General features: G+C 44.2%; 2 protein-coding genes across 5 annotated transcripts in view; one reads left to right on the top strand and one right to left on the bottom strand.

The window, feature by feature from the left end:
• The first annotated feature begins 783 nt into the window (after positions 1-783).
• Positions 784-14,178, top strand: LOC110529302 (serine/arginine-rich splicing factor 5). 4 transcript variants are annotated; one of them, XM_036984648.1, is made up of 9 exons: positions 784-943; positions 1,463-1,608; positions 4,193-4,263; positions 4,410-4,571; positions 4,900-4,929; positions 6,672-6,741; positions 11,272-11,345; positions 11,489-11,596; positions 12,902-14,178. In XM_036984648.1, exons 2-9 carry the CDS (start codon positions 1,483-1,485, stop codon positions 13,263-13,265), a joined length of 1,005 nt encoding a protein of 334 aa, XP_036840543.1. In that variant the 5' UTR covers positions 784-943; positions 1,463-1,482; the 3' UTR covers positions 13,266-14,178. The 4 variants fall into 4 exon arrangements, with proteins under 4 accessions (XP_036840543.1, XP_021467094.1, XP_021467097.1 ...); XM_021611419.2 differs by having other exon boundaries at positions 6,669-6,741; XM_021611422.2 differs by lacking the exon at positions 4,900-4,929.
• LOC110529303 (sodium/bile acid cotransporter-like) overlaps positions 13,675-25,256 on the bottom strand; it is a 19,561-nt gene continuing 7,979 nt past the window's right edge. The window contains exons 5-8 of the mRNA XM_036984650.1: positions 17,390-17,594; positions 16,206-16,390; positions 15,840-16,042; positions 13,675-14,712 (exon numbers count right to left, since the gene is read on the bottom strand). Coding sequence (XP_036840545.1) covers positions 14,657-14,712; positions 15,840-16,042; positions 16,206-16,390; positions 17,390-17,594 — 649 coding nt within the window. The 3' untranslated portion in view covers positions 13,675-14,656. The remainder of the gene's footprint in view (positions 14,713-15,839; positions 16,043-16,205; positions 16,391-17,389; positions 17,595-25,256) is intronic.

Genomic DNA, 25,256 nt, shown 5'->3' with positions numbered 1-25,256 from the left:
GGATAGACCCATAGCAAACATGGACGAAAGGCCTGTAGAGAACGGATGCTTTTAAGGCCCACCCACTGTGACCTCTTCCTCAAGGACACTCCTGGACAACCACACCTCATTGGAGGGCAGATTGTGTCGTAACATCAGCCACAGTATCATGATACTGGCTAGCTGTTCATCTTACTAACTGTAAACACAACAGCAGCATATCAGCAGTACATCAACTCTAGGACATAAAGCACCATGCCATTTTATATTGGGTCCTCCTACTACTATGTGAGTGACGAGTGGCACCAACCATTGTTTTACGTAGATTTTGAACCTTGTGACTGACTAGGGGATACCTAGCGGCTAGATAAAGTACTACCAAAGATTTTTTATAACTAAACCAAGACAGACCACAGCTTACCGTTTCCAATGCGAACAAATGAGTCATAGTGGGCAGAGCAAGTAAGGTGGGCAGAGCCAAGCACAAGGTAGTGAGATCCTATTGGCGCGTTGTAGTTACATCTGCATATTTCCCATAGGGAACGCCTACTCTGTGAACTGCCCGTGTGCAACAACTCAATTTGCAAAAGTTTGAATTCAACAAAACGTAGTCCGTTCTGTTCATAACAGATGATAATAACTATTGAGATAAACTGCCCTCCAGAGTGAATATATATATATATATATATTTAATTGATGAGAGGATTTGCATAATATCGGCCAAAATCCATCTCCTCCCCCTGACCGCCAGTGGGCTTCCTCTCCCTACCATATTTGGTAGTGAATGGAATCGCAAACCAGATGCTTCACATTTATACATCCAGTGAAATATCTGGTTGTTCTGTGGTACTACCGCACCGTGTCATTGAAAAGCCGACTCCATTTTGTGTGCGTGTCTTTTTCCGCTGTGTTTTCAAGAGGCAGCAAGTCAATCTCCCCCCCAGCAGAAGAAAAACACAGAAAGGTATGTTAAAAATGAAGATTTTCACAATTAAAATGGATGTAACTAATGTTGATGCACAAGTATTGCTAATCGGAAACAATGTGGTTAACAAGCTTGTTAGTGTTATCTTTGTGGTGTTTATCTTGCGATCACGCAATCACAAGGCCCCCCACCAAAATAAAAATGCACGATGACTGTCGCAGTTAAGGTAACGATAAATACTCGCTTTTGAAACATCTCCGGCATGAGTATACATGATTGCACGGTTTATTATATTTATTTTGATAATGTATTGAACTTCTGTTTACATTCTGCACTTTGTAAAGGATGGTATTCTAGCTAACGTTAGCAACAAAAAAAAATGCTGTTGGCTAATGAATGATGTGGGTGTGCGCATTAAAAGTATTTCTGGTGACTGGGCCACCTGACACGACGTTTTAACAACATTCCTTCAATATAGTGTCATCATAAGTCGTTTTCATCAAAAAAATATTTGTCATCATAGGTCGTGTTCTTTTTATTTTACTGTTTTGCTATCAGATACACATCCTACAGCCAGAATGAGTGGATGCCGCATATTTGTGGGCCGGTTGAACCCGTCCGCCAGAGAGAAGGACGTGGAGAGATTCTTTAAAGGATACGGTCGCATCCGAGACATCGACCTCAAGAGGGGCTTTGGTTTTGTGGTCAGTATACACACAAATTGCACACGACCTTTTATTTAATTAATAGTTCATTTAAAAAAAAAATATGTGCATACATTGCAATAACGATTTCCCTAACAATCCTAGTTACATGGACACGTCTGAAATCTGATAGAACTGATGGATCTGATTTTATATGCAGAACATCGGCACTCAAAATAAACTTTCTACCACATTTTTGTGATGCCTATTTGATTCTGAGTTCAGGCCTATAGGGGCGTTCATACAGTGCCTTGCGAAAGTATTCGGCCCCCTTGAACTTTGCGACCTTTTGCCACATTTCAGGCTTCAAACATAAAGATATAAAACTGTATTTTTTTTTGTGAAGAATCAACAACAAGTGGGACACAATCATGAAGTGGAACGACATTTATTGGATATTTCAAACTTTTTTAACAAATCAAAAACTGAAAAATTGGGCGTGCAAAATTATTCAGCCCCCTTGAGTTAATACTTTGTAGCGCCACCTTTTGCTGCGATTACAGCTGTAAGTCGCTTGGGGTATGTCTCTATCAGTTTTGCACATCGAGAGACTGAAATGTTTTCCCATTCCTCCTTGCAAAACAGCTTGAGCATTTCCTGGCCAACACATTCATAGGTTGCTCCTCCTAAACTCGGTCGCGTCGGGCCGATGTTATGAAAGTTTAAGCCGCCCTCTACTGCCGGCGCAGTAGTGGTGCCCGGTCATTCTGGGCGGAGGCTGGTGACGGTTTAGTCAAAATTACAATATAGTGCCTGGAAATACAATGACATGGCTTAAGTTAAGTCAAAGGTTTTTTTGTTTGTTGTAGGAAACAACTTTGCCAGCAGTATCATGTCAAGTTTATTTTAGGCAGATGCCAATGTTGTTAAAAAATAGCTAGCGACGCTAACGTTATACTGCATCTGAAGTCAATCGGCAGTGGGGCGGCAGGGTAGCCTAGTGGTTAGAGCGTTGGACTAGTAACCGGAAGGTTGCAAGTTCAAACCCCCGAGCTGACAAGGTATCGCTCTGCCCCTGAACAGGCAGTTAAACCCACTGTTCCTAGGGCCGTCATTGAAAATAAGAATTTGTTCTTAACTGACTTGCCGAGTTAAATAAAGGTCAATTATAAAATAAAAAATGTAGTCTGGCGACTTCAGAATGATGATAAAGGGTTTTCCTACTAATCATTTGCTTCCTTTATGAATGGCTTGGTGTTTCTACGCCCCTGTAATGCACTTCAGATAATCTTCATCGGCGCTCATCGATGATGCACTTTTGATTTGAATTTTCATCCGCTCTTATTAGAGATGCAGTGAGTAGAACGCATCAGTCGGGGCATCGGTCCAAAACAAACAAAAAAATAATAATAATGTGACGAAACATGCAACTCGTGAATAAACAAGGAAACAATTTAGATTGTCTTGCCAATTAGCAAACAGTCTCTGTAGTGGTGATTTCCCTATGCACTGGCACAGAGGAGAGCTGTCCATAATGCAATAACACAATAACACACACATCATTACATTGTTCTTTTGGGGTGTAGTTCCCATTTTATTGCGTCTATAAATAGCTCCAAAACGCATTCCTATTCAAAAGGTGAACCGATGCGGTCTATAAGCTGTACCTGTGATACGGTAAGAACTCTGTGCTCTCCTCTCACCTGTACTAACCCTTCCTGGTCACCTGTGCTACCTACAGTGCCTTGCGAAAGTATTCGTCCCCCTTGAACTTTGCGACCTTTTGCCACATTTCAGGCTTCAAACATAAAGATATAAAACTGTATTTTTTTTGTGAAGAATCAACAACAAGTGGGACACAATCATTAAGTTTTTTTGGAAAATCAACTAAAGGACATTTTTTTGCTTCTTTAATCAGGAACAGTTTTCAGCTGTGCGAACATAATTGCAAAAGGGTTTTCTAATGATCAATGAGCCTTTTAAAATGATAAACTTGGATTAGCTAACACAACGTGCCATTGGAACACAGGAGTGATGGTTGCTGATAATGGGCCTCTGTACACCTATGTAGATATTCCATAAAAAATCTGCTGTTTCCAGCTACAATAGTCATTAACAACATGAACAATGTCTACACTGTATTTCTGATCAATTTGTTATTTTAATGGACAAAATGTCATTTTCTTTCAAAAACGAGGGCATTTCTCAGTTACCCCACACTTTTGAACGGTAGTGTGTGCTTATATAAAGTTTGGGGTCACTTAGAAATGTCCTTGTTTTTTTTTATTTAAGAAAAGCACATTTTGTCCATTAAAACATCAAATGGCATTAGTAAACACCTTACTCTGCTAACTCTGCTTTTTAACATTTTTTATCAAGTTTAGCAGAGTAAGGTGTTTACGTTACTAATGCCGTACTCGGTCATCTGCCAAAATGTTTTTTTTCTAATAAAATTGTTAGTGTGCATTTAAATCTACTCCCTGACACGCTTAGCTATGCCCTCAGTTACCAACTCCGCTAAGTCATTGCTGTGTTAGCTAGCTGAATGTTCTAGAATGGATAGTGGTCTGAATGTTCTAGAATGGATAGTGGTCGGAATGTTCTAGAATGGCTTGGGTTCTGACTGTTCTATGTTGTTGTCCAGGAGTTCGATGATCCCAGGGATGCTGAGGATGCCGTTTATGAGCTGGACGGCAAGGAGCTCTGCAACGAGAGGTAAAGTGACTGCGGCTCTGTTCACGGTGGACATTTACACCTCACAACCACGTTGGCTCACAGTGCCCACATATCAATTAAGATTCTGTGGTAGTTAGAACATCCTTCCATAGCCCCCCCCCTCACCTCTCCATTCTCTCTCTTAGGGTAACCATTGAGCATGCCCGAGTGCGCCTGCGTGGTGGCCGAGGACGCGGTGGGGACAGAGGCGGCGGCGGAGGAGGAGGTGGTGGTGGAGGGGGAGGAGGAGGAGGGGGTGGTGGCCGTTTCCCAGATCGCTACGGCCGTGGCTCCCAGGATAGTCGGAGGTAATATGGACATTCATACTATTAGCTAGCCTCCTACTATTTCCAGTGGGGACTTTCCACACTCGTCGCTAACAACATATAGGCTCCTGAAGTCTGAAGTCCCTTTTTACATTGTGGACAGTTGAGACAAAAATACACACATCGAGGTGTTATTAAACCAACTTTAAAACACTGGTGTCTGTACGTGGCTTTCGCGGTCACCTGAGGCACGCGCACAATGTAATTGCGTGCATGCACATGCCAGGGTATAGACTTCTCAGTACCAGCATTTTTAAGGTCTTGTTTAATAATACTTTCCTGTGAATATTTTGTCTCAAATTTCCATAAGGACAAACCAACCAAGTGGACAACCGGCAGAGTAAGTTCAAAGGACAGTTTATTCCACTTTCTGTCAATATGAAGCACCTTTTTTTTTTGAAAATTGCTATGAATATAAACTGTGTATTCAAAAGTATGTGGACACCCCTTCAAATTGGTGGATTCGTTGAGTTCAGCCACACCCAATACTGACAGGTGTATAAAATGGAGCACACGGCCATGTCATCTCCCGAGAACAAACATTGGCTGTAGAATGGCCGTACTGAAGAGCTCTGTGACTGTCAATGTGACACTGTCATAGGATGCCACTTTTCTGACAATTCAGTTTGTCAAATTTCTGCCCTGCTGGAGCTGCCCCCGGATAACTGTAAGTGCTGTTATTGTGAAGTTGGAACTTCTGGAGCAACAACGGCTCAGCCGTGAAGTGGTAAGCCACACAAGGTTAGAGTGGGCGCTTGTAAAATAAATTTAAAATAAATTATAAATAAATATCTGTCCTTGGTTACAACACCCACTACCGAGTTCCAAACTGCCTCTGGAAGCAACGTCGTCACAATAACGTTTAGTCGGTAGCTTCGTGAAATGGGTTTCCATGGCCGAGCAGCCGCACACAAGCCTCAGATCACCGTGCGCAATGCCAAGCGTCGGCTGGAGTGGTGTAAAGCTCGCCGCCATTGGGACTCTGGAGCAGTGGAAACACGTTCTCTGGAGTGATGAATCACACTTCACCATCTGGCAGTCCAACGGACAAATCTGTTTTTGGCAGATGCCAGGAGAACGCTACCTGCCCCAATGCATAATGACAACTGTAAAGTTTGGTGGAGGAGGAATAATTGTCTGGGTCTGTTTTTCATGGTTCGGGCTCGGCCTCTTTGTTCCAGTGAAGGGAAATCTTAACTCTACAGCATACAATTACTTTCTAGATGATTCTGTGCTTCCAACTTTGTGGCAACAGTTTGGGGAAGGCCCTTTCCTGTTTCAGCATGAAATGGTTTGTCGACATCGGTGTGGAATAACTTGACTGGGCTGCACAGAGCCCTGACCTGGGATGAATTGGCATAAGGCCTAATCACCCAACATCAGTGTTCGACCTCACTAATTATCTTGTGGCTGAATGGAAGCAATTCCCCTCAGCAATGCTCCCAGCATCTAGTGGAAAGCCTTCCCAGAAGAGTGGAGGCTGTATTACCAGCAATGTTCCAACATCTAGTGGAAAGCCTTCCCAGAAGAGTGGAGGCTGTATTACCAGCAATGTTCCAACATCTAGTGGAAAGCCTTCCCAGAAGAGTGGAGGCTGTTATAGCAGCAAAGGCCCTTGGTTTTGGAACGAGACGAGCAGTTGTCCACACACTTGTGGTTATGTTGTGTAAATCCAACCTAATCTAGGAGACCAGCAAGCTATCAGCAGCTCTGTGTGGGCTGAGACTGCTCTCATCCCCTTTGACTAAAATAGTTCAGTCATGGTCCTGTAGACACAAAGTATAGTTGGGGGGGGGGGGGGGGGGGGGGGGTGTTCTAGGATCTGATACGCATGTTAGATTATAACAAATGGACAGGGGGAAAACTGATCCTAAATCAGTACTGAGGTTCTCTCTCCCACCACAGCAAAAAAAAAAGTATTAGGAACTAGTCGGGACCAAATCCCGGCTCTGGCTAGGACGAAGGAACTACAACCATGACCCACCAACGTGTTCTCACCCACTGTAAGGGAACCACGGTTCTAGATAATCTGCAAGGTTCTCACACTGTTCTTTGTCTCCCCCCCCCCCCTCATCGCAGTAGGAACCCTCCTCCGATGCGTACAGAGAACCGTCTCATCGTGGAGAACCTGTCATCTCGTGTCAGCTGGCAGGTGAGTTCCTTACCTGGGTGTGTCTCTACCTGCCTGTTAGTAACTCCAGGCTCTGACTGATCAGACGGAGAGAACGCTCAGCTTTATACCTGAAATCTTCACTAGTAATGATCTCAAGGCAACTTCCTGGTGCAGTCCAGGTAAAGACTAATACAAGACTCATACTCTTCTTTTCTTTTTTTTTGCCTACGTTTATTTTAGTATATGTGGTAATATTCCATGGGCTGAGAGCAAATAAATATGCAAATCGACAGCACTAAATGTGTTGTGATTGGCCCAAATGGCTCCTTGCACAGTATTTAATAACCTATCAAGAGCTCTCAGTACATATCCAGCCCTTTCCTGAGAGCTTCCGGTGGAGAAATGGCTAGCCATAGCTATTTGCTGCAGCTAAAGAATGCAGTTGATTAGATACAAGAGGGAGAAAAAAAAACATTTGTCTGTTTTTTAATTTTAACCAATTCTTCACCCCTTTATTTACCAGCCTGACTGTTGTGTCGTATGGAAGAGAGCGCTTCTTATGGTGGAGTTAACCCAATCAGGGTCCCTCTCTCTGGGTTGAGCCATGTCGTGCCAGCCAGCGTGCCTGTCGGCCCGCTCCTAGTTGGTTCCTCTCCTCCTGCTGGTCGTATGAGAGAGTGCTCCCTCGCTTGGTCGGGGGGTCAGGTCCCAGCCCCGGGTTCCACTACTCGCTCTGCTCTAGAAGCGCTGGCTGCCCCTTCGCTCACACTCGCTGTCCCCCTGGTGGGGGCCTCGATGGCCGGAGCGCCGTGCTGACACAAATCACAAACAGAGAGGCAGAAAGAGGAGATTCGATGATGGTGTTCATGATGATGATGGTGGCGGTGTTTTGGTCTGATCCATGGTGGTTCGTTAATTTGAGAGGCTTCGATCGATCCATATCTCCCCTCCCCAATCCCCTCCCCTCCCCATGTGCTGTGGTTCCGTCCGCACATCGCGAGAGGTGCCCAGAAGTGGATAAAATCTGCTGAGCGAGGTCACGAGAGGTCAAGGTTGGATCACAAGGTGCGATCAAGGTGGTTATGGTATGGTGGACTAGGAGAGCCTGCTACGGCCTGCTCCAAAGGGGTCGATATCAGGTATTAGTTTCCTCTCTTCCTCCCTGTTGACTCTCTGTACTGAGACTGAGGGGGGGGTGCTGAGCCCTAGATGGGGTTCCCGTCCCGGGTGTTAGGGAGCTCCTGTCTAGCCAGAGACGACAGGGCTCTTGGGGTTCATCAACACAAACACCTCTGCTGGTCATGCAGACTTTTTATATTGATGACTATTCTGTGTAGTTGTTTTTTAAAGACAGCGGGGTCCAATAATTTTGAGACAATGCAAAAAATAATCCAAAATCAATGTTCGGGTCAATTTGAAATATTTTACGTAAGCTTCCTCCGTTTTTTTTTTTTTTTACAGATAAAATTTCAGATCACGTAGGCTGTGTTTACACAGGCTACCCAATGGAGCAAAGTTCTTACAAAAAAAACAGAATGCATTACCTCATGTTCGACGATACGATAGTCAGTTAACGTTACTTTTTTTCTGAAGCCCCTTTATGCTTATTGATATTAGGGTCCTTCCAAATTCAGTGATGCTGATGAAGATTGTCGTGGTAGAATCGTCCCTACGGGGGAGAGAATAGGGGTTTTGGAATGAATGCCGACTTAAGGGCAACACAAGTTTAAGAGCTCTTGTATGTTTTCTTCGGAGATAATTAGCAGTCAGTTAACGTTACCTTTTTTTTAATTTTTAATGAAGCCTTTTGATTTGACATAAATGCTTCAAATTTTTTTTTGCCGTTTATCCAAAATCCTACAGAAACGCAGTTAATTTCCCCGTAGGCATTGTCCAACGAACCGTGGCGTAGTTGGTGCCTTCAAGAAGATGCCGTTACTATTTCTCTCTAGTGGAGGTGCACAAAGATGATGGTTCACACGCACCTACCACAAATTCTTTGTTTCGCTAAGTTGTCAGTATTTTTTTTACATCGCTCTCGGTAATAAATAAATAAAAAATTGTAAAAAAAAAAAAATCTGAACATCGTACATGATCCTAACTAGCTCCAGGGTGCTGTTAATTAAAGAACAAAAGATTGCATTGATTTATTGGCACGTTGAACCATGCTGTGGTTTAAAGACAGGATGGGACAGCATTGTTTTAGCACTATCTGAATTCTGCCATCTTTATGCACGCTCGCCATTCTGTTTTTTTTTTTTTACCCCCCCCCCCCGACTGATTGGTCAGATATTTTTCAGTGCTAATATGATTGGTCAGATATTTTTCAGTGCTAATATGATTGGTCAGATATTTTTCAGTGCTAATATGATTGGTCAGATATTTTTCAGTGCTAATATGATTGGTCAGATATTTTTCAGTGCTAATATGATTGGTCAGATATTTTTCAGTGCTAATATGATTGGTCAAAAGACCAATTAGTAGCAAAAAGATCCGACTGTGTAAGCTACTGTTTGTTTTTCCGGCAAAGGCTTTCATCACATTTCCTTAGGAACGGTCTTAAGCTTGTAGGGCTTTGTAGCCTCTGTTCAGTTGAATACTTATTTTTGGCCATTTTGCCAAGCTCTTATATTTGCTACAAAGGGGATTCTTAAGGAGGTCTGTGGCGTATTCTGAACAGCTAGTTTTGTCAAGTTGATTGGTCGCGGACGTCAAATGTACCCACACAACTTCGCGCACAGACAGACCTAACCGTTGAACTGACAACATTTATAACACAATGATTCTGTGTTGCTGGACCAGACAGCCAGTCATTTTGCAGTGTTCTCTAAGGTTCTTGGACCCCTCTAGTTATTTTAGCCTTTGTAGTAGAGGTCGACCGATTATGATTTTTCAACGCCGATACCGATTTATTGGAGGACACAAAAAAGCCGATACCGATTGATCGGCCGATTTTTAAATAAAGATTTAAAAATATAGATTTGTAATGACTATTACAACAATACTGAATGAACACTTATTTTAACTTAATATAATACATCAATAAAATCAATTTAGCCTCAAGTAAATAATGAAACATGTTCAATTTGGTTTAAATAATGAACAAACACAGTGTTGGAGAAGAAAGTAAAAGTGCAATATGTGCCATGTAAGAAAGCTAACGTTTCAGTTCCTTGCTCAGAACATGAGAACATATGAAAGCTGGTGGTTCCTTATTACATGAGTCTTCAATATTCCCAGGTAAGACGTTTTAGGTTGTAGTTATTATAGGAATTATAGGACTATTTCTCTATACCATTTATATTTCATTAACCTTTGACTATTGGGTGTTCTTATAGGCACTTTAGTATTGCCAGTGTAACAGTATAGCTTCCGTCCCTCTCCTCGCTCCTACCTGGGCTCGAACCAGGAACACAACGACAACAGCCACCCTCGAAGTATCATTACCCATGCAGAGCAAGGGGAACAACCACTCCAAGTCTCAGAGCGAGTGATGTTTGAAACGCTATTAGCGCGCACCCCGCTAACTAGCTAGTTATTTCACATCGGTTACACCAGCCTAATATCGGGAGTTGATAGGCTTGAAGTCATAAACAGCAGCGCTGCTGGCAAAACGCACAAAAGTCTTGTTTGAATGAATGCTTATTAGCCTGCTTATAATCTCGAAAACAAGATGTTTATTCTTTCAGTGAAATACGGAACCGTTCCGTTTTATCTAACGGGTGGCATCCATAAGTCTAAATATTTCTGTTACGTTGCACAACCTTCAATGTTATGTCATAATTACGTTAAATTATGGCAAATTAGGCGGCCCAAACTGTTGCATATACACTGACTCTGCGTGCAATGAATGCAAGAGAAGAGACACAATTTCACCTGGTTAATATTGCCTGCTAACCTGGATTTCTTTTAGCTAAATATGCAGGTTTAAAAATATATACTTGTGTATTGATTTTAAGAAAGGCATTGATGTTTATGGTTAGGTTCACGTTGGAGCGACGACAGTCCTTTTTTGCGAATGCCACCACTTCGATTATATGCAACACAGGACACGCTAGATAAACTAGTAATATCATCAACCATGTGTAGTAGTAACTAGTTATTATGACTAAGTTTAATGCTAGCTAGCGACTTACCTTGGCTTACTGCATTCGCGTAACAGGCAGGCTCCTCGTGAGGCAGGTGGTTAGAGTGTTGGACTAGTTAACTGTAAGGTTGCAAGATTGAATCCCTGAGCTGACAAGGTACAAAATCTGTCGTTCTGCCCCTGAACGAGGCAGTTAACCCACCGTTCCTAGGGCCGTCATTGAAAATAAGAATGTGTCCTTAACTGACTTGCCTGGTTAAATAAAGATTTTTTTTAAATAAAAAAAATTGTCGTCCAAAATTACCCATTTCCGATTTTTATGAGAACTTAAAATCGGCCCTAATTAATCGGCCATTCTGATTAATCGGTCGTCCTCTACTTTGTAGTTGCTCTATGATATCTTTCTCTCTTTGGGGAAATGTGATGCATTATGTTGACCGTGTTGTCCTGGTCCGGTCCTAACTTAGCCTGTCGTTGTGTAGGACCTGAAAGATTTCATGAGACAGGCGGGGGAAGTCACCTTTGCAGATGCCCACCGCCCCAAGCTCAACGAAGGGTAAGAATGGCGTGCGCTCCCCTAGGCTGTTCTTCCTAGACGCGTTGCCAACGTCCATACTCCTCCTCCATATAACGGACATTTACACCAATGTCTCAGTTATATCCCTACTGACCTCTTGTTTTTGTCGTGTCGGTCTTCAGGGTGGTCGAGTTCGCTTCTTACAGCGATCTGAAAAACGCTGTTGAGAAGCTGTCTGGCAAGGAGATCAATGGAAGGAAAATCAAGCTGATCGAGGCAGCTAAGAAGAGGTGAGTTGGTCTGGAGACTAAAGCCCTTCTAGATGTTTCCTCTAAGGAACTGAGGGAAGGATGTACTATCAGTGTATTTGAGTAGGGCATCAGTGAACTGATAAGACAACAGCTGGTTTTATTTCGGGTAAATCCATTTGAATTAAATCACTTTTGCCATCTGCTTTTTTGTTGTTGTTGTTGTTGTTGATTGAATCTAAATAGTTCCCAGACACGTTTGCTCATTGAAGTGGTCAGAAAGTGACTGTTGGACCTGAATGCCAAAACAGTCGAGAGATGAAGGTGCTCAACGTTGACCTATTTTACATAACATGAGACATCTGTGTCTTCATCACTGGAAAAGATAAACGGCTGATTTAATCATTTAAAAGTTTACTACGGACAGGGTTTTCAAACGACTTCATTATTTCTTGAAGAAAAATATTTAAGATGGTCATTTTTAAACATTTTTACATTTTATTATTATTATTAGTATATTTTGTAGATTAGACCATATTTCACATCACCTGATGTTTTGGTGTTGTGCCTCCCATCGGTCGAAACACAACATGCTCTTGAATACAGACAGGATGGGTGTCATTACAATCTCAGAAATAGGATGAACTTATCCCTTCAGACCTTTGCAAATGAGCTGGTTCTCCATTTACATTTTTATATCTTGTATTGATATCATCTTCTATTTGCTACGGCAACGGTTCACCTGCTGTCGAATGTCAACTTAAATGCTAATTCAATAGGTTTCCTATAGAGGGTTGACAGTATCATTTTAAAACTGATATTCCTATTCAATTCGATGTTCTCCGTCTCTCCGTCTCTCTCCCTGGACCTCTAACCATCTTTGTGGTGCCGTTTTGAAAGTTGGAATTTTAAATTCTATTTCATTTTAGTACATTTTATCAGCCGAAACACGACACCCCCACCCTGTGTTGAAGAGCATGTCTCGACTGATGGTGGCACAACAGTGTCTAAGCTACAACAACATGCTAATATGGAGGGAGGGGAAAGGTTCACGTGTCTTGAGTCACATTAAAGAGGGGAAGAGAAGCCTTGAAGTAAAACAAATATATATTTATTTTTTAATCTTTTAAAAGATCCTTCTCAACTGATTTATTTTCCAGTGATTTTAAAGGCATGCTATTTAAAATGGGTCAACTTTGAGCATCTTTGTCAAAGTTTTGACATTCAGATCCAAAAAGTCACACTGACCACTTGGGTATGTAAAGTTCTGTTCCAATCAAAAAAAGGGGGTGTGGTCAAAAAGTGACTTGAAGTGGGTTTCTCCTTTTTCTCCTTCCTCTTCTCCAGGGGTTCCAGGAGTCGCTCCCGTTCAGAGAGCTCCTCTCGTTCCCGTTCCCGTAACCGTTCCCCGTCCCGCTCCAGGACACCCCGTCGTTCCAGGTCCCACTCCCCCAAGAGGGACTACAACCGCTCCCGTTCTCGGTCCCACAGCGGCTCCCCGGCCCCCCGTGGTGGTGCAGGAGGAGCCGCCCCAGGTTCCCCACCGCCCAGGGCCAAGGAGACCTCCTCCACTTCCTCCAAACGGCCCTCCAAGCCCAGCAAGTCTGCCTCTCCCCACTCCCCTCCCCCTGCACAGCGTGCACCTTCCAGGTCACCTTCCAGGTCTAGGTCTCGTGGCTCTCGTTCCCCGTCCACAGACAGCCGCCACTGAGTATTGAGAACAGGAATATACACGTTTTGACATGAGCTCACACTCGCACACAGTACATGAATACACTCGCATTAAGACAAACATGAACACACACACACACACATAGTTTTAGTAAGACTACAGGCCAGGGCCAGGAACTGTAACACCTAGCAGTACTGGTCTCCTGAATCTGTATTTGCCCCTCTGTTTCCTCCCTATGCCACCCCACCCCCTCTTCTGACATGGCTGACCTTTGACCTCCTGCAGCATCATGGGTGTTCTCAGTAAAAGCATCCGTCTCTGAACACAATGACGGTTTCATTTTGAGCATTTATTCCCTAAACCTTTTTGTTTTGTTTTTTACTGGTTTTGTTTCGGTCAGTAATTTTACTTTTTTGTCATCCAAAGCTCATGTGTGATTGATTTCTCCCCCCCCCCCCCCCCTGCTCCTGCTGTTGGTTGGTAGCTCTGATATCATGAACTGTTTGAGAATTCAAGTACTGTTGCATGATGGTAAGGAATGTGATTGGTTAATGTTTTGGGTCGTACCATTCTCATCTCAGTGTAGAGGGGGGGTGGTGTAAGGTAACTGTTAGGGGATTTATGTTTTATGCTGTTATTTTTTGATAGAATACCATCTCTTTTTTTTGTGTGTGTGTGTGTGGGCCTTTGTTGTGATTGGCAGTAAAATAATGTTTTATCCTCAGTGTAGGGGTGGTGTAAGGTAACCGTTAGGGGATTTCTGTTTTATCCTCAGTGAAGAAGACACCCTGTGAAAACGTTGTACGTGCTGTTTTTATTTGAGCCCGTTTGTATTGAATGTTTAAATGGAGTGGTGTTTCTGTTCCGCTTTATATTTCCCTTATACAACTTATTGTGACGAGGTTAACGCCGAGACAATAGTTTGGAAAATAAAAACCTTTTGTACACTAAAGCATTAAGTCTGATTTAATATGAAGGTTATTTGTATTTAATTAAAAAAGAACTCCGAAAGCAGATGACCAAAACATATTTTATATAAAGCATCAAAAGACAGGGTTAACTTGAAGTTTCAACTTCAACGATCTTGCCACTTTTTTTTAGTATGAGCTTAAAACAATATGTAATTAAATACTAGCAGTAATAAAATGTCACGACTGTTTTCAATAGGTGGTCCAAACATTGACACTACCTTGTCTTGATCAGAAGTACTCAAGTAGTTTAGACAGTACATAGGTTTCTCTCTTCAGTTAACTCCACATACACTTCTACGCCTGTGTACAGTGTAGTCAATTAGTTACAATCACTCCACCTTCAAATCGCCTGCTGCCAAGCATCATTGTATGTGCAGTTACAGGGTGTTAAAATCCTCATTGTAATCTGGTAGATAATCAGGTCTTTGGGAGCCTGAAGCCTTGGTAGACAGCGCCATTTCAGACTGAGCTGATGTGAATCTGATTTCCATCCACTGCATCGTACACCACCTTCTCTGTGAGACGGAGAGAGAGGAGCACCGTTAGAATGGTCTTGACAAAATGACCATAATTTGGACAGCTAAGATTGAACTGGGTCCTCCAGTCTTCCCTTGTGGTGACAAATATAGGTTTTAACCTTTTGAGTAGGAGACTGGGTCTGTATTCCTAACGTCTGAGTAGGAGACTGGGCCTGTATTAAAGTATGAGTAGAGACTGGGCCTGTATTAAAGTCTGAGTAGGAGACTGGGCCTGTATTAAAGTCTGAGTAGGAGACTGGGCCTGTATTAAAGTCTGAGTAGAGACTGGGCCTGTATTATAGTCTGAGTTGGAGTGCTGATCTTGGATCAATTTAGTATTTTACAAAACTAATGGACAAGGGTAACCTTCTCCTAGTTGAGGTGTGAACCTCCAGTGACCTGATATCTGGGTCTCAGACTAGGTGCTTGTAATCTGGTGGAAAATCGTCTTACAAAATATAACACTTACAAGAACTTGTGAATTTAATGAAGGCTTTTAATACAAACATATCAGAAGCCTAGATGGTGCGCGGACCAACTCCCTCCCCTGAAGCTCTGGCTCTGTATTTATACACACGCGGACCAACTCCCTCCCCTGAAGCTCTGGCTCTGTATTTATACACACACAACATATGAGACCATCCCACATGCACATTAAGTTACTTCCCTCAGGTCATCTGCCACCATTATCCTTCAATCTGAGCTTCCTGCTTGTTTACGCCCCATAAACGCCCATATCTGCTTTCAGTCAAGTTATAATGGTGGCAGGACCCCTTCATGTCCTAAAAATAATTATATGCCCGTCTATCCTATGGGCCACTTACGTTTAGCTTGGTGTGCTCTTTGGTATGTGTGTCCTTATTAGGACTAGTAGACTATGTGTCTCTCTAACATTCCTTCATCATCTTATTTTATGGGCCTATGTCTTTTGGCCTTTCTACTTTATGTTTAGCTTGGTGTGCTCTTTGGTATGTCTGTCCTTATTAGGACTAGTAGACTATGTGTCTCTCTCTTCTCCTGTGGTCTGATGTACATCTTTGCTCTATACTATTAGATCTGTCCTATATGTACCATTTGCTCCCACAGTAACTGTATCACTCACAAACAGGTTCAGTCGAGCGTACCTGTCTCCGGTGTTTTGAAGAACCTCCGGTGAACCCTGAACAGGACAATGAGCAGTAAGGCCTCTCCCACCTGAAACACTATGTAGATCATAGGGAATAGGTAGAGGGGACCAATCACATCGGGAGGGAATGCCACCTTCAAAATGGTGGAACACAGCTGGATGTTCTGACAGCCTGTCTCCATGGAGATGGTCCTCCGCCCCCTGAGGAACGGGAAGGAAGTCCAAATAAGGACAACTTGAACGTATCGATTGACATGGAGTTAATAGCTGGAATGGAAATGTTTGTTCTATTTTTTTTTAAAGTGTTTTTATTTTTACTAAAGAGAAAACAATCCTTGTCAACACTATCGTCACCATGACTTACGATCCGTTGAGTTTGAAGAGGTATGACAGGACATATCCGGAGGTGTAGCCAATGAGGGGCATGAGGGCAGCGGTGGCCATGAGCGGAGGGGACAGGAGGGTCAGCGTCAAATCCATCCCTCCTAGGGTCATGCCGGCCAGCAGGCCAATCACCACCGTGGCCATCAACAGGAGGGACAGGCCGACCTGGAGGGAGGAGAGAGAGGGAAAAGAAAATATATATATATATACTCATCTGAAATTGGCAATTTTGGGTGCACTTGGTTTAGCTTGGAATTTGCACTTTTTGGGATTACTCAGAGTTAAGCGCAGTTTGACTCGGGTATTTGACCTGGCCTCAATTGAATTACCTGTCTGCACCATGCCATAATGATGGTCTTGGAGCACTGAAGTATAATGTGTACTGTACACTACCTTAGTGATGTTCTGTAGTACTGTGTACTGTACACTACCTTAGTGATGTTCTGTAGTACTGTGTACTGTGTACTGTACACTAACTTAGTGATGTTCTGTAGTACTGTGTACTGTACTCTACCTTAGTGATGTTCTGTAGTACTGTGTACTGTACTCTACCTTAGTGATGTTCTGTAGTACTGTGTACTGTACACTACCTTAGTGATGGTCTGTAGTACTGTGTACTGTGTACTGTACTCTACCTTAGTGATGGTCTGTAGTACTGTGTACTGTACACTACCTTAGTGATAATCTGTAGTACTGTGTATTGTACACTACCTTAGTGATAGTCTGTAGTACTGTGTACTGTACACTACCTTAGTGATGGTCTGTAGTACTGTGTACTGTACACTACCTTAGTGATGTTCTGTAGTACTGTGTACTGTACTCTACCTTAGTGATAGTCTGTAGTACTGTGTACTGTACACTACCTTAGTGATAATCTGTAGTACTGTGTACTGTACTCTACCTTAGTGATGGTCTGTAGTACTGTGTACTGTACACTACCTAATTGATAGTCTGTAGTACTGTGTACTGTACTTTACCTTAGTGATGGTCTCTAGTACTGTGTACTGTGTACTGTACTCTACCTTAGTGATGGTCTGTAGTACTGTGTACTGTACTCTACCTTAGTGATGGTCTGTAGTACTGTGTACTGTGTACTGTGTACTGTACTCTACCTTAGTGATGGTCTGTAGTACTGTGTACTGCGTACTGCGTATTGTACTCTACCTTAGTAATAATCTTGGAGTACTGTGGCCTGTAGTAGTTGATGAGGATGCCGATGCCGCAGGGGAACAGAGTCATGACCAGGGCCAGAGTGATGCCAGCGTAGGGAACAGCACTCTCCAGGTTGGAGAAGCCCTGGCAGTATAGGTAGAGGAGCAGTGGCATCATACCCAGGGCTAGAACTGTAGAGCAGGTAGTCATCACAATACTGGGGAGAGAGGGAGAGACAGAGGGAGAAAGAGAGGGAACAAGAGAGAGGGAGAGACAGAGGGAGAAGGAGGGATGGAGAGAGAGGGAGAGACAGAGGGAGAGGGAGAGGGAACGAGAGAGAGAGGGAGAGACACAGAAGGAGAGAGACAGAGGGAGAAGGAGGGATGGAAAGACAGAGGGAGAGGGAGAGGGAATGAGAGAGAGAGAGAGAGACACAGAAGGAGAGAGACAGAGGGAGAGAGACAGGGGGAGAGAGAGACAGAGGGAGAGACAGAGACAGAGGGAGAGAGACAGACGGAGAGAGACAGGGGGAGAGAGACAGAGGGAGAGAGACAGAGGGGGAGAGGCAGAGGGAGAGAGACAGAGGGAGACACCGAGGGAGACACAGAGGGAGAGAGACAGAGGGAGAGACAGAGGGAGAGAGACAGAGGGAGAGACACAGAAGGAGAGACAGAGGGAGAGAGACAGAGGGAGAGAGACAGAAGGAGAGAGACAGAGGGAAAGACACAGAAGGGGAGAGACAGAAGGAAAGACAGAGGGAGAGACAGAGGGAGAGAGACAGAAGGAGAGAGAAGGAGAGACAGAGGGAGAGAGACAGAGGGAGAGAGACAGAGGGAGAGAGAGAAGGAGAGACAGAAGGAGAGAGACAGATGGAGAGAGACAGAGGGAGAGAGACAGAAGGAGAGAGAGGGAGAGAGACAGAGGGAGAGACAGAAGGAGAGAGACAGAAGGAAAGACAGAAGGAGAGACAGAGGGAGAGAGACAGAGGGAGAGAGATAAGGAGAGACAGAAGGAGAGAGACAGAGGGAGAGAGACAGAGGGAGAGAGACAGAAGGAGAGAGACAGATGGAGAGAGACAGAAGGAGAGAGGGAGAGAGACAGAGGGAGAGACAGAAGGAGAGAGACAGAGGGAGAGAGACAGAAGGAGGGGGAGAGGGAGAGAGACAGAGGGAGAGAGACAGAGGGAGAGAGAGAGATAGACGGAGGGAGATGGAGGGAGAGAGACAGAAGGAGAGACAGAGGGAGAGAGACAGAGGGAGAGAGAGAGGTAGACGGAGGGAGATGGAGGGAGAGAGACAGAAGGAAAGACAGAAGGAGAGACAGAGGGAGAGAGACAGAGGGAGAGAGACAGATGGAGAGAGACAGAGGGAGAGACACAGAAGGAGAGACAGAGGGAGAGAGACAGAGGGACAGAGACAGAGGGAGAGAGACAGAAGGAGAGAGACAGAGGGAGAGACACAGAAGGGGAGAGACAGAAGGAGAGACAGAGGGAGAGACAGAGGGAGAGAGACAGAAGGAGAGAGAGAAGGAGAGACAGAAGGAGAGAGACAGAGGGAGAGAGACAGAGGGAGAGAGACAGAAGGAGAGAGAGGGAGAGAGACAGAGGGAGAGACAGAAGGAGAGAGACAGAAGGAGAGACAGAAGGAGAGACAGAGGGAGAGAGAGAAGGAGAGACAGAAGGAGAGAGACAGAGGGAGAGAGACAGAGGGAGAGACAGAGGGAGAGAGACAGAAGGAGAGAGACAGAGGGAGAGACAGAGGGAGAGAGACAGAGGGAGAGAGACAGATGGAGAGAGACAGAAGGAGAGTCAGAAGGAGGGAGAGAGACAGAGGGAGAGAGACAGAAGGAGAGAGACAGAGGGAGAGACAGAGGGAGAGAGACAGAGGGAGAGAGACAGAGGGAGAGACAGAAGGAGAGAGACAGAGGGAGAGAGACAGAGGGAGAGAGACAGAAGGAGAGTCAGAAGGAGGGAGAGAGACAGAGGGAGAGAGACAGAGGGAGAGAGAGAGATAGACGGAGGGAGATGGAGGGAGAGAGACAGAAGGAGAGACAGAGGGAGAGAGACAGAGGGAGAGAGAGAGGTAGACGGAGGGAGATGGAGGGAGAGAGACAGAAGGAAAGACAGAAGGAGAGACAGAGGGAGAGAGACAGAGGGAGAGAGACAGAGGGAGAGACACAAAAGGAGAGACAGAGGGAGAGAGACAGAGGGACAGAGACAGAGGGAGAGAGACAGAAGGAGAGAGACAGAGGGAGAGACACAGAAGGGGAGAGACAGAAGGAGAGACAGAGGGAGAGACAGAGGGAGAGAGACAGAAGGAGAGACAGAGGGAGAGAGACAGAGGGAGAGAGACAGAAGGAGAGAGACAGAGGGAGAGACAGAGAGAGCGAGACAGAGGGAGAGAGACAGAGGGAGAGAGAGAAGGAGAGACAGAAGGAGAGAGAGGGAGAGAGACAGAGGGAGAGACAGAAGGAGAGAGACAGAAGGAGAGACAGAAGGAGAGACAGAGGGAGAGAGACAGAGGGAGAGAGAGAAGGAGAGACAGAAGGAGAGAGACAGAGGGAGAGAGATAGAGGGAGAGACAGAGGGAGAGAGACAGAAGGAGAGAGACAGAGGGAGAGACAGAGGGAGAGAGACAGAGGGAGAGAGACAGATGGAGAGAGACAGAAGGAGAGAGGGAGAGAGACAGAGGGAGAGACAGAAGGAGAGAGACAGAGGGAGAGAGACAGAGGGAGAGAGACAGAGGGAGAGAGACAGAAGGAGAGTCAGAAGGAGGGAGAGAGGGAGAGAGACAGAGGGAGAGAGACAGAGGGAGAGAGAGAGGTAGACGGAGGGAGATGGAGGGAGAGAGACAGGAGAGACAGAGGGAGAGAGACAGAGGGAGAGAGACAGAGGGAGAGAGAGAGGTAGACGGAGGGAGATGGAGGGAGAGAGACAGGAGAGACAGAGGGAGAGAGACAGAGGGAGAGAGACAGAGGGAGAGAGAGAGGTAGACGGAGGGAGATGGAGGGAGAGAGACAGAAGGAGAGACAGAAGGAGAGACAGAGGGAGAGAGAGAGGTACACGGAGGGAGACGGAGGGAGAGAGAGTGAGAGAGACAGAGGGAGAGACAGAGGGAGGTAGACAGAGGGAGAGATGTGTATGTGTTACGTATGTGTGTGTTCGTATTATACCTGGCAAGGTAGACTGAAAAAGACTTGTTTAAACGTGGACCAGCCTGACCTGGCTATCATGCTTTTAGGGTATCAGGAACCATGCTCATTATTACATCATGAGTGTGACCATGGAACAACAGACAGCTTTGGCCATGCTGTCCTAAACCCTGACATGACTCCATCGGTGTCAGTAATCTCATTACTGTCTTTCCTGTTGTTCTGTGGAGTGGTGCCGATCTAGTTCCTGTTGTTCTGTGGAGTGGTGCCGATCTAGTTTCTCTTGTTCTGTGGAGTGGTGCCGATCTAGTTCCTGTTGTTCTGTGGAGTGGTGCCGATCTAGTTTCTCTTGTTCTGTGGAGTGGTGCCGATCTAGTTTCTCTTGTTCTGTGGAGTGGTGCCGATCTAGTTTATCTTGTTCTGTGGAGTGGTGCCGATCTAGTTTCTCTTGTTCTGTGGAGTGGTGCCGATCTAGTTTATCTTGTTCTGTGGAGTGGTGCCGATCTAGTTTCTCTTGTTCTGTGGAGTGGTGCCGATCTAGTTTATCTTGTTCTGTGGAGTTGTGCCGATCTAGTTTCTCTTGTTCTGTGGAGTGGTGCCGATCTAGTTTCTCTTGTTCTGTGGAGTGGTGCCGATCTAGTTTCTCTTGTTCTGTGGAGTGGTGCCGATCTAGTTTCTCTTGTTCTGTGGAGTGGTGCCGATCTAGTTTATCTTGTTCTGTGGAGTGGTGCCGACCTAAAAATAACTACTAGTTAGGGTTAAATAACTACTAGTTAGGGTTAAATAACTAATAGTTAGGGTTAAATAACTACTAGTTAGGGTTAAATTACTGTGCTAGTTAGGGTTAAAAAATACTAGTTGGGTTAAATGACTGTGCTAGTTATGGTTCAATAACTACTAGTTAGGGTTAAATAACTGCTAGTTAGGGTTAAATAACTGCTAGTTAGGGTTAAATAACTACTAGTTAAGGTTAAATAACTACTAGTTAGGGTTAAATAACTGCTAGTTATGGTTCAATAACTACTAGTTAGGGTTAAATAACTGCTAGTTAGGGTTAAATAACTACTAGTTAGGGTTAAATAACTGCTAGTTAGGGTTAAATAACTGCTAGTTAGGGTTAAATAACTACTAGTTAAGGTTAAATAACTATTAGTTATTGTTAAATGACTGTGCTAGTTAGGGTTAAATAACTGCTAGTTATTGTTAAATGACTGTGCTAGTTAGGGTTAAATAACTGCTAGTTAGGGTTAAATGACTGTGCTAGTTAGGGTTAAATATCTACTAGTTAGGGTTAAATAACTGCTAGTTAGGGTTAAATAACTATTAGTTAGGGTTAAATGACTGTGCTAGTTAGGGTTAAAAAATACTAGTTGGTTTAAATGACTGTGCTAGTTAGGGTTGAATGACTACTAGTTAGGGTTAAATAACTACTAGTTAGGGTTAAATGACTGTGCTAGTTGGGGTAAAATAACTACTAGTTAAGGTTAATGACTGCTAGTTAGGGTTAAATAACTGCTAGTTAGGGTCAATGACTGCTAGTTAGGGTAGAAGCTACAGGATCGGTGTCCCTTCCATGGGACGGTTGAGCTAATGTAACCTAATGTGATTAGCATGAGGTTGTAAATAACAAGAACATTTCCCAGGACATAGACATATCTGATAATGGCAGAAAGCTTAAAATATTGTTAATCTAACTGCACTGCCCAATTTACAGTAGCTATTACAGTGAAATAATATCATGCTATTGTTTGAGGAGAGTGCACAGTAATGACCTTGAAAAGTTATTAAAAAGCTACAAGGATCAGTTACATTATTTCCGGTAGCACCACTAATAATGGTGCAAGAACAGTCCTTGAGAACGTCAGAGTTCTTCCTGTCAGATAAGACATATAGGGTCAGAAAGAGAGAGAGTACTTCCTGTCAGATAAGACATAGAGGGTCACACAGAGAAAGAGAGTACTTCCTGTCAGATAAGACATAGAGGGTCAGACAGAGAGAGTACTTCTTGTCAGATAAGACACAGAGGGTCAGACAGAGAAAGAGAGAGAGTACTTCCTGTCAGATAAGACATAGAGGGTCAGACAGAGAAAGAGAGAGAGAGTACTTCTTGTCAGATAAGACACAGAGGGTCAGACAGAGAAAGAGAGAGAGTACTTCCTGTCAGATAAGACAGAGGGTCAGACAGAGAAATAGAGAGAGTACTTCCTGTCAGATAAGACATATTGGGTCAGACAGAGAAAGAGAGAGAGTACTTCCTGTCAGATAAGACATATTGGGACAGACAGAGAAAAAGAGAGAGTACTTCCTGTCAGATAAGACATATAGGGTCAGACAGAGAAAGAGAGTACTTCCTGTCAGATAAGACATATAGGGTCAGACAGAGAAAGAGAGAGAGTACTTTCTGGCAGATAAGACAGAGGGTCTGACAGAGAAAGAGAGAGAGTACTTCCTGTCAGATAAGACATAGAGGGTCAGACAAAGAAAGAGAGAGAGTACTTCCTGTCAGGTAAGACATATAGGGTAAGACAGAGAAAGAGAGAGAGTACTTCCTGTCAGATAAGACATAGAGGGTCAGACAGAGAAAGAGAGAGAGTACTTCCTGTCAGATAAGACACAGAGGGTCAGACAGAGAAAGAGAGAGAGTACTTCCTGTCAGATAAGACACAGAGGGCCAGACAGAGAAAGAGAGAGGGTTCTTCCTGTCAGATAAGACACAGAGGGTCAGACAGAGAAAGAGAGCAGGTACTTCCTGTCAGATAATGTGTAACACCACAAAGTACATGCTTCATCAATCAACCTGTTGGATGTTGCTTCATCTTTATGGCGCTAATCCAGACACGGTGTGAATCTAAAGCAGGGAATGACTGACTTGGCGGTTACAAGTAGCATAAACCGTGGAATGGGGAGTGTGAAGATATCGATTAATATCTATGGTAATTATGTCATGGTATTGGTCGAGTTGGAAGTGGCAAAGAAAAGGGGTCAGTGACGTCCCGGTTCAAACTAAAACGTGGGACGGCTGTGGTGGTGTCCTCCTCCCCTGTGGTGATGTCCTCCTCCCCTGTGGTGATGTCCTCCTCCCCTGTGGTGATGTCCTCCTCCCCTGTGGTGATGTCCTCCTCCCCTGTGGTGATGTCCTCCCCTGTGGTGATGTCCTCCTCCCCTGTGGTGATGTCCTCCTCCCCTGTGGTGGTGTCTTCTTCCCCTGTGGTGATGTCCTCCTCCCCTGTGGTGATGTCCTCCTCCCCTGTGGTGATGTCCTCCTCCCCTGTGGTGATGTCCTCCCCTGTGGTGATGTCCTCCCCTGTGGTGGTGTCTGACGGTGATATAGATTAATATGATCACAGTTTTTATGATCTGGGTTGGTGTATTTCAGGGCATTCAACTCTGCACTAATGGGGTGACTACCATGATAACCATGGCACTAATGTACTGTAACCAAGCCAGTCTGAGCAATAAGTCAGGACAGGACAGGAGGTGGTTGGTTATTATTGGAATTACAGTACATAGCAGAACACGATAACATCAAGGTCATTCAACTCTTAGCTAATAATAAGGTGATTGCCAATGCATTAACAAAGCACTTCATTTGGTAGCCAACGGCAGTACGAGGTCATCGAACTCAGTAACAACGTAAATGCCGTTGCAGCCTCAATGATAATTCTGCATTTTACGCACTGACAAATGTACATACTGTATCTTTCCCCATTAGCACCACGGAGTTGAATGACCTGCATACCACTGACCCGATCATAAACCTATTATCATATAAATAGTATATAACACCAGATACACACCACATCCATCCCACCTTGTAGGTTTAGCCGTCAGGCCATTAACCCTTTCTTTCACCCTAGGAAATCTACATAACGATTAAAGATGCATTGTCTCGAGGCCCACCTGGAAACAATATGATTCCTCTCAAGCTTATTTGAGACATTTTATAATGAGAATAGATGGAAGTAGGGTCTGGATAAATGGAAGTAGAGTCTGAATAGATGGAAGTAGGGTCTGGATAGATGGAAGTAGGGTCTGGATAAATGGAAGTAGAGTCTGAATAGATGGAAGTAGGGTCTGGATAGATGGTAGTAGGGTCTTGATAGATGGAAGTAGGGTCTGGATAGATGGAAGTAGAGTCTGAATAGATGGAAGTAGAGTCTGAATAGATGGAAGTAAAGTCTGGATAGATGAAAGTAGGGTCTGGATAGATGGAAGTAGAGTCTGAATAGATGGAAGTAGGGTCTGGATAGATGAAAGTAGGGTCTGGATAGATGGAAGTAGAGTCTGGATAGATGAAAGTAGGGTCTGAATAGATGGAAGTAGGGTCTGGATAGATGAAAGTAGGGTCTGGATAGATGAAAGTAGGGTCTGGATAGATGGAAGTAGAGTCTGAATAGATGGAAGTAGGGTCTGGATAGATGAAAGTAGGGTCTGAATAGATGGAAGTAGGGTCTGGATAGATGAAAGTAGGGTCTGGATAGATGGAAGTAGGGTCTGGATAGATGGAAGTAGAGTCTGAATAGATGGAAGTAGAGTCTGAATAGATGGAAGTAAAGTCTGGATAGATGAAAGTAGGGTCTGGATAGATGGAAGTAGAGTCTGAATAGATGGAAGTAGGGTCTGGATAGATGAAAGTAGGGTCTGGATAGATGGAAGTAGAGTCTGGATAGATGAAAGTAGGGTCTGAATAGATGGAAGTAGGGTCTGGATAGATGAAAGTAGGGTCTGG

Source organism: Oncorhynchus mykiss, chromosome 8 (genome assembly GCF_013265735.2).
Source record: "Oncorhynchus mykiss isolate Arlee chromosome 8, USDA_OmykA_1.1, whole genome shotgun sequence".
In the NCBI taxonomy this organism is placed as follows: domain Eukaryota; kingdom Metazoa; phylum Chordata; class Actinopteri; order Salmoniformes; family Salmonidae; genus Oncorhynchus; species Oncorhynchus mykiss.
The sequence above is the reverse complement of the archived record's forward strand: the minus strand, read 5'-3'. Positions and strand labels throughout refer to the sequence as shown.